At 45.4% G+C, this 8,032-nt stretch overlaps 1 protein-coding gene across 1 annotated transcript; it reads left to right on the forward strand.

The window, feature by feature from the left end:
- Window positions 1-3: 3 nt before the first annotated feature.
- PEX13 (peroxisomal biogenesis factor 13) lies at window positions 4-6,305 on the forward strand. The gene is made up of 4 exons (XM_063152787.1): window positions 4-90; window positions 2,528-3,222; window positions 3,676-3,801; window positions 4,040-6,305. Exons 1-4 carry the CDS (start codon window positions 23-25, stop codon window positions 4,342-4,344), a joined length of 1,194 nt encoding a protein of 397 aa, XP_063008857.1. The 5' UTR covers window positions 4-22; the 3' UTR covers window positions 4,345-6,305.
- The last annotated feature ends 1,727 nt before the right edge of the window (window positions 6,306-8,032 follow it).

The raw sequence follows: 8,032 nt of genomic DNA on the forward strand, positions 1-8,032 counted from the left end.
GAAGCGGAGCCGAGCGGGCGCGATGGCGGCGACGCCGCCGCCCAAGCCCTGGGAGTCGCGGCGGCTGCCGGGCACCGCCACCGCCTTCCAGTGAGTGCGGGCGTCCCTCCCCGGGTGTTCCCGCCGCGGAGGCCGTGGGGGTTCGCCCCTTCGGGCCGGCCGGGCCCGCTCCCCTAGGGCGGGCTCAAAGGTCGGGCCCGGCCGGGGCTGCCCCGCACCGTGAGGGGCTTGTGCCGGGCGGGGAGGGGCGGGCTGGGCTGAGGGGCTGCGGGCTCGAACCCCGCTGGTGGCTGAGGGAGGCTGCGGTGCGGTGTGGGGAGGGAAAGCCGGGTTGTCACCGGGGGGTCGAGGGAGTTCACAGTCCGATCTTGGGAGGATTAAAAGTCCATTCCTGGGAGCATTGACAGCCCTTTCCTGGGAGCATTGACAGCCCTTTCCTGGGAGCATTGACAGCCCTTTCCTAGGGCCACTCTCAGCCTATTTCTGGGGGCACTCAGCCTATTTCTGGGGCCACTCTCAGACCTTTCCTGGGGCATTCACAGTCCATTCCCGGCGGCATTCCCAGCCCTTTCCTGGGGCTGTGCAGCTCTGTGAGCCCCCGAGGCTCTGCAGGACGGGGGGAGCTGCGTGTCAGCCCCAGGAGTTGGAAGAGATCCCTGTGTGTTGTCAGTCCCATATCTGTGTGTGTGTGTTCCCGGCTTCTGGGAGCTCTCCCTGAAAACCCAGCCTGTTCATAGAGAAGGATGCACAGAAAGGGGCTTGTGAACTCCTTTTTTGTGGGAAGCCAAGGAAGGCCCGCTGGGTGGCTGAATGCTCGACTTGTTTTTCTCCTGGTGCTGGTGATTGCAGTTGGAGGGAGCTGAAACTGGGCAAAAGGTTGAGCAGAAACTTCTCTGTGCTCTCTGCAGAGTGCTGAGCCAGCAGTTTGGTGCTGTTGGTTTTTCATCCTGGGTTTATTTACCCCATTTCAAACGGCTTCAGGCAGCTTTGGAGCGGGGTGTCCCAAATTGTCTAGAGGACTGAGGACTGTAGTGTGACTTACTGAGTTACACTAGCTCTGTTTGCTGGGGTAATAACTTATTTTTCCTCCTGTTTTCAACTGCTGAGAGAGTTATAGTCTGTGACAGAAAAAGCAGCAGTGTAAAGATACAAATATTATTCTTTGCTATGGAAACCTGTAAGTTTTGCTGGGAGGAAGCTGTTCCCTACCTTGTATGGAAATAGTACAGCAAGCAGCAGCAGCTCCTTAGCAAGTCCAGCTTGACTTCCTTCTTTTTTTCTGGACTGCAGAAGTGGGAAGCTGTGGGAAAAGGCAGTAAGCATGGGAAATAAAATGTTTGACTTTTAGGTGATAATGTGTGAATGAAAAACGTATATTTTTATTGGACAAAAAGCTGCTTGACAGAATTCAAATGCCAGTCAAGTACTTCCAGAGTTGTATTATGAAGGGCATTGATAAAATTATTTAAATTTATGGGCATGCAAAGGAAAAGAAAAATTGCTAAATTAAGACCTCTCTCTGCCAACACTTCTCAGCAGTAGATTTAACCCCTTGAAAATCTGCACACAGGTGATCAGGCAGTTTGGGTAGAGAGGGAAATTGGGGACCCCAAAGCCCTTGCACATATTGTTGCCTAATTACTTGGATTCCCACTTAAGTCATGCCACCTTTAAGAGTGGATTCTCAAGCTCTCTTCCTGCTGTATCATTGGCTCATTGTGTAGAAGAGCTGGGAACAAGGGTTGGGAATAAATCTTTCAGATTGGAAAGTTCATAAAAGTTTGTGTTAGGGGCTTTCACATGCAGAATAATGACGTGGGTGTTAGAGCAGCAGGTCGGATGGCTCTGGGTTGTGTATTTCATGGGTTGATACATTAAATACACAATAAATGATAGAATAAATAGGCAAAGGGTTTCCATGTTTACATTCCAGTTCCATGTTTACACTGGATATCTGATTTTGGGGGTTTTATCCCCCTGAAGGATCTGTGTTTCCTGCCCAGATCTTTTACTTCCATCAAACCCTGTTCAGCATAATGAGTGTTGGGTTCCCTGTCCCCATGTGTCACACACATCTTTTATGAAAAATCCTTTCCTTAGGATTTTTTCTCCTGAGAAGCTGAGAGGCCTCAGGAACAAAATGTAAACAATGGTTATCTGCTGCTGTGGGATGCAACAGGTGCATCTGGGATTGGTCTCATGTGTTGTTTCTGATTAATGGCCAATCACAGTCAGCTGGCTCAGACAGAGAGTCCAAGCCACAAGCCTTTGTTATCATTCTTTTTTTTCTATTCTTAGCTGGCCTTCTGATGAAATCCTTTCTTCTATTCTTTTAGTATAGTTTTAATATAATATATATCATAAAATAATAAATCAGTCTTCTGAAACATGGAGTCAGATCCTCATCTCTCCCCTCATCCTCAGACCCCTGTGGACACTGTCACACCCATGCTGCTGAAACTCTCTGTGGTGTTCAGGAGTTAGTGGAAAGGAGAACTTTGACTCAGGATTGTCTGAATGTGTTTAGGTCTGCAGACCTGGGTGACAGCGTGCTGAGCCGGCCCGGGCAGCCCGCGGTGGCGCGGATCCCCCCGCCCATCCTGCCCCGGCCGTCCCAGCAGACGAGCAGCGGCCTGAGCGCCTTCAGACCCGCCTACAGCAGCTCCTTCTCCCCGGGCTATGGCTCCTACGGCTCCTCCTTCTACGGCAGCTACAGTCCCTACAGCTACGGCTACGGGGGGCTGGGCTACAACCGCTTCTGTGCCGAGGCCGTGCCCCCCAGCAGGTTCGTGCAGCAGGCTGAGGAGAGCAGCCGCGGCGCCTTCCAGTCCATCGAGAGCATCGTGCACGCCTTCGCCTCCGTCAGCATGATGATGGACGCCACCTTCTCCGCCGTCTACAACAGCTTCAGGGCCGTGCTGGATGTGGCCAACCACTTCTCCCGCCTCAAGATCCACTTCACCAAGGTGTTCTCGGCCTTTGCCCTAGTGAGAACTGTCAGGTACCTCTACCAGCGCCTGCGGCGCCTGCTGGGGCTGCGGCAGAGCTGCGACAACGAGGAGCTGTGGGCTGAGAGCGAGGGCAGAGTGGCTCGTGCCGGCCTCGAAGACAAGGTGGCTAACTCTGCGAAATCCTGGCCCATTTTCCTGTTCTTTGCTGTCATACTGGGAGGCCCCTACCTGATTTGGAAGCTGCTTTCTACATACAGTGAGGAAGAAACAGGTAAAGATGACCTGCAGCACCAGAGAAGTGCAGCGTGTATTGTTCCGTTTGTTGTTGCCTGTATAGTGATTAGTCTCACACTACAGCAATAGTAATTAATAGATGCTGGGGCACATCTATTAGTACTGAATTTTAGGCATGTGATGCAAGTGACAGCCTGCTTAAGTAACCTGTTGTTAAGATGTGGTTTCTTGCTGAAGCTTTCTGTGATTCCAGAATCATGCTTCCTCTCAATTTCTGATTCCTTCCTCTTAGATGTGGCACTTTGGGTTGGGTGGGACAAGTGTTGGTTGGATTTGCTTCCCAAATCTTGCTTTTCATGTTACTTCTGTGACTTCTCTATTAGAAAAGTTTTAGCAAGGAAGGTGAAGTGTTTTCTTCATTTTCCTTTGAAAAACACACCAAACTTTGTAACTCCAAGCAGATAAACTTGTGGTTTTTGTTTGCAAACAGTGTCTAGTAACTGGGCGAGTGGAGAAGACGACCATGTAGTTGGAAGAGCAGAATATGATTTCAATGCTCTCTCAGAAGAAGAAATTTCTTTCCGTGCTGGTGACATGCTAAGATTAGCACCCAAAGGTAAACTTTTGATTTTCTGGTAAACCTTTCTATTTTCTCAACACATGTGAGAAGTGCAAGAATCTGAAAATTTAAACAAAAAAGCCCCCAATCCACCTTACTTGACCAAATTCCTCATCCACACTGATTTTTACTCCTCATGAAGTGATTATTGCATTCTAATGAAACTTACAGAGTAGATTTGTTCAGTTCTGTTGGATTGCCCTGTAACCTGATGCATTTGCATTCTCCTCTTCAGAACAACAGCCCAAGATCCGTGGCTGGCTCCTGGCTAGTTACGATGGCCAAACCACAGGACTTGTGCCAGCTAATTACATCAAAATCCTGGGCAAAAGAAGAGGGAGGAGAACAGTGGACCTGGAGAGGATTGCAGAGCAGAGGCCAGCCTTTCCCAGCACAGCTGCCAGAGGAGCCCCTGCTGCTGCTGCTGCTGTGACTTTGGAGGAGCAGGAGGCAGCTTTTGAGACTGTTTTTGCTGGAAGCAGCAAAGCTCCTGCGGCATCGGACTCCGCTGTGGCTGCAGGAGAGAAGCAGGAGCTCTGAGGCACTTTGATCAACAAAGCCACTGAACTGGGCTTTATTGACACCACTTAGGGCTTGTTGAAGTCTGGTTTGTAGTGGAGCACTGGTGGGGCTGTACCAGTTTTTGCTGCTACTGGCTGGTGAAGGGATGGAGAAATGATTGCTCAAATTTGTGGTATTTATATTTGACTCACCTATGGCTGTACGTCAGTGATTCTATCCACTCACCTGGCAGCCACTCTGAGATCTTGAGATAGGAGAAGTGAGGTGTTCATAAAATAGCAAACAAAGGAAAAAAAGAAAATAGGGACTGCCATTCTTGCTTAGGAGACAAATTAACACCCAGTCTTCATAGGAGTATCAAGCTTCTTCAACAGATGTGCAACGGGAAGATTGATTTCTGTGAGTTGTCCTCCAAAACATCACCCTCAGAACCATAAAGGAGTAACAGCACTTTGTCTCCCCCTGAAGGGAGGCAGAGCTGCAGGAGATGCACACAGTGGAATAGTTAAAAGGTTTAAGTTGCTTTTCATAAGAAATGGGGAGAGAACTCAGCTCTCAGGAAAAAAGGGACTTGGGAGGAAGGGAGGAGAAATAGAGTTTACAAAGGGAGAGCAGTGAGGCATCACCAGTAGTTCCAAGCAGTTCTGGTTTGTTTCTTGAAAGGACATTGGAATAAAGGGTATTCTGCAGCCAGACATCCATTAGTTGTTACTCCCTGAGCTAACTTTGCATCACTCTCAGCCATTTTGTGATGTAGCCTGCTAGCTGCCTATCTATCAGCTCCATCTGCATCTCAGCTTATTTCTGTCCTTTATTGATTTTATATCAGTGTCAAAATATCTCTCCTGTGTTTTTGAGCAGTAGGAAAGCCTTGAGTTGGAGGAAGCTGAAAGTAATTGGAGCATCAAAGAAAAATTAACATTTCTTGCTTAATTGTGTCACTTAGAGAAGGTCTTGGAGTTGGACAAACTTTTCATGCTGCCTTTCAGGTGGTAAATTTTGCATCTGCCCAACAAAATTTTAGGGCTCCAGTTTATCAAAAGCCATAAAAATATTAAGACTGTTCAAAGTATTTTCTTCATATGGGTGTTTGAGAATTCTGTCTTGAAATACTGTTTTGGTTTTTTGTTAAATGAAGTAAAGATAATTAAAACTTTTTTTTTCCTTGTGGTATGTATGTATAACATGTTGAACTTCTGAAGGTTACATCAGTGGATTAAATAACTAAGTTTGTCTTAATCATTAAAATAATTGTTTTATTTTAAGGTTTATTGAAAAATATAAGTAGGCAATTGCTTAATTGATTGAGTAGTTTCAGTTTGACCATTCCTACAGGGATCTTCAACACCCATTATGTGTTAACAAAGCTTTCAGTATTTATATTTTAGTGGCATTTTCTGGCCTTGGCTTCTTAGAAGTCTGTTCAACACAACAAAACTCTGAAAAAAGGAGCAGAATTTTATTGAGGTAGAGTGGCTGAAAAGACAAATATTATGCTGGAACCTTGATTTGAATGTAATCTCTGAATGCCTGTTGTTAATAAATAGAACATGAATTTCAGTGGTTGTGCTCAGGTATTGGGAGATGGTGATTACAATTATTTATAGTAAATTGTTAGATTTTCAAGTGCAGATGTAAAGGAAAAAGTAGTTAAAGGGCAAATGAAAGCCTTGAAGTTTAAAACAGAATATGTTCCCGAGACATTGCCCTGTGTACCAGAAAATTGTCTGTATTTGAAAATTATATCTGTTGTTGAAATGAAAATAGCGAAAAAAATCTGAAATTTAAAATACAGAGAAGCAAAGGGGGGAGGGGTGTATCATGTGTGCAATTCTGTGTGCAGAGTGTGTCCCTGGAGGGAATTCATTTACTGTTCTGAGATGTAATTAATGGACTGTCAGCCTCTCCTGTCAGTGAAAGATTTCAGAGGAAGGGTCTCTGAATGAATTAATTAATAAACCCCAAATTTTTTAAGAGCATCCATTCAGGTAGATTTTTGGCTTTCTGTCTGTTTTAGGTTATTTTTTTTTTTCTCTGTTTTCTGGCTCAGAACAAGTTGAGAAGAAAACACCATGATGCTTGTTGGAATGTTTTAAGTCTTATTTTTTAGAAAGATAAGTTTAATTTCACTATTTGACAACAGTTCTTTTAGCAGGAAGATAGTTTATCCTTACCTGAGTTGTCTTTATATTTGTTTGACTCAGCCTACAAGTCACTGTCCTCATTGTATCTCCTAAATCTCAACAAGAATTTTGATCCTTTCAATCTTGCAATTACCTTAATTGGAAAAGTAGGCTCTGAGGAATTGAAGTGAGTTATTTAAGTCCCAATTAATTGTATTGATTGTAGAAGGGTATTAAAGTTCATTGAAGTGAAATACACAGCACAATTTACTGTTTGTTTCTGTCCACATGGCAGGCTGCAGAGAAAAGAAACCTAAATGAGCACTGGGGGAAGAGGAAGGCTGGTGGACAGGCTGCTCCAGACTGGCACAGCTTTAGGAAGGGGAGAGGAGCAAAAGGAGCAGGTGTGGCTGCCACAGGAGAGCCTGGAAGAGGAGATCAGACAGGAGAGGTGCCTGAAATACTGCCCAACCTAAGCATTTAGGCAAGCAGCTTTATTTTGACTTAGAAGTTACCTTTATTTACTTATAAGTTACCTTATTTAACTTATCAGTCACCTTTATGTTACTCTTCAGAATTATTTATATACCTGTAGCAGAGCTAGAATTCTGTAAGAGAACTTTGGCATCTATTTATATAAGATATTAGTTTATTCTTGAATCTTACTATTTAGTAGATCAACCATTTTCTGCTAGAATATGTGAGCTACTGACAAATGCCACTGCTGAGTGGTTCAAAGGGTGCAGACACATGAACATGCAAAGAGTCAGAGCTTTGTTCAGCTCTCTGAAAAATCAATTTAAAATCCTCTGTTTGTCTAGTAGAAATAAATGGGCCACTTTGCACAGGTTGAAAACTCTTCCTTGTGTGGCATTAGACTCCATCTGGGATATTAAGGTTCTTCTGACTTGGTGAGATTTGCTGCTGAGGTAAATACAAAGCAAATGCAGTTTCTTACAGATCTCCTCTGTTGGCAGCGAAAACCTTCCAGAAGAGATGCAAACCTGGAAACCAGCACAGGGTTTCCAGGTGCTAAACCACTGTAGGAATGCTCTTGTGTGCAATCATGGCAGAACTGCACTTGTTTTACACAACATAGCACAAGAAGTGATGTTCTCATGTAACTCCTTCCAGATGTTTATCCATGCAGGTGTGGCCCAGGTGTTGGGATTGGTGACCATTTTTGGGCTGTAAAGGCAGGTGGTAATTGTGAGTGCCCACACATCCTTTCCTCTCCTCACATCTTGGACTGGTTCCTCTGCAGGGCACTCTGAAGCAGCTTTGGGCTGGTAAATCTGTGCCCTGGCTTCTGTGGCCACAGCAGCTCAGCCTTTAACTGCTGGATAATCTCTCCTTGGGACAACTGCACTGGTCTGACTGGTTTGACTGGTAACAGGGCATGATGTCAGTGCAGGGCACCCTGGCTCCTTCTTACCTGCTTTGAGCAATTCCCTGAGTTTCACAACAGTCACAAAACCACCAGACTCCAGCAAGTGACAGGGATTATTTATGCTGTCAGAGTAGAGACACAGTCCTGCGGTTTTGGAAATGAAAAATACAAAGAGTCAGCTCTACTACCTCTG

The sequence above is a fragment of the Melospiza melodia genome, chromosome 3, assembly GCF_035770615.1.
Source record: "Melospiza melodia melodia isolate bMelMel2 chromosome 3, bMelMel2.pri, whole genome shotgun sequence".
Lineage (NCBI taxonomy): Eukaryota > Metazoa > Chordata > Aves > Passeriformes > Passerellidae > Melospiza > Melospiza melodia.

Excerpts from the sequence above, each read along its gene's own strand:
- PEX13 (XM_063152787.1), top strand. The coding sequence starts at position 23 with ATGGCGGCGACGCCGCCGCCCAAGCCCTGGGAGTCGCGGCGGCTGCCG. Across the intron at positions 3,223-3,675 it reads ATACAGTGAGGAAGAAACAG|TGTCTAGTAACTGGGCGAGT; the intron begins GTAAAGATGACC and ends GTTTGCAAACAG. Across the intron at positions 3,802-4,039 it reads GCTAAGATTAGCACCCAAAG|AACAACAGCCCAAGATCCGT; the intron begins GTAAACTTTTGA and ends TCTCCTCTTCAG.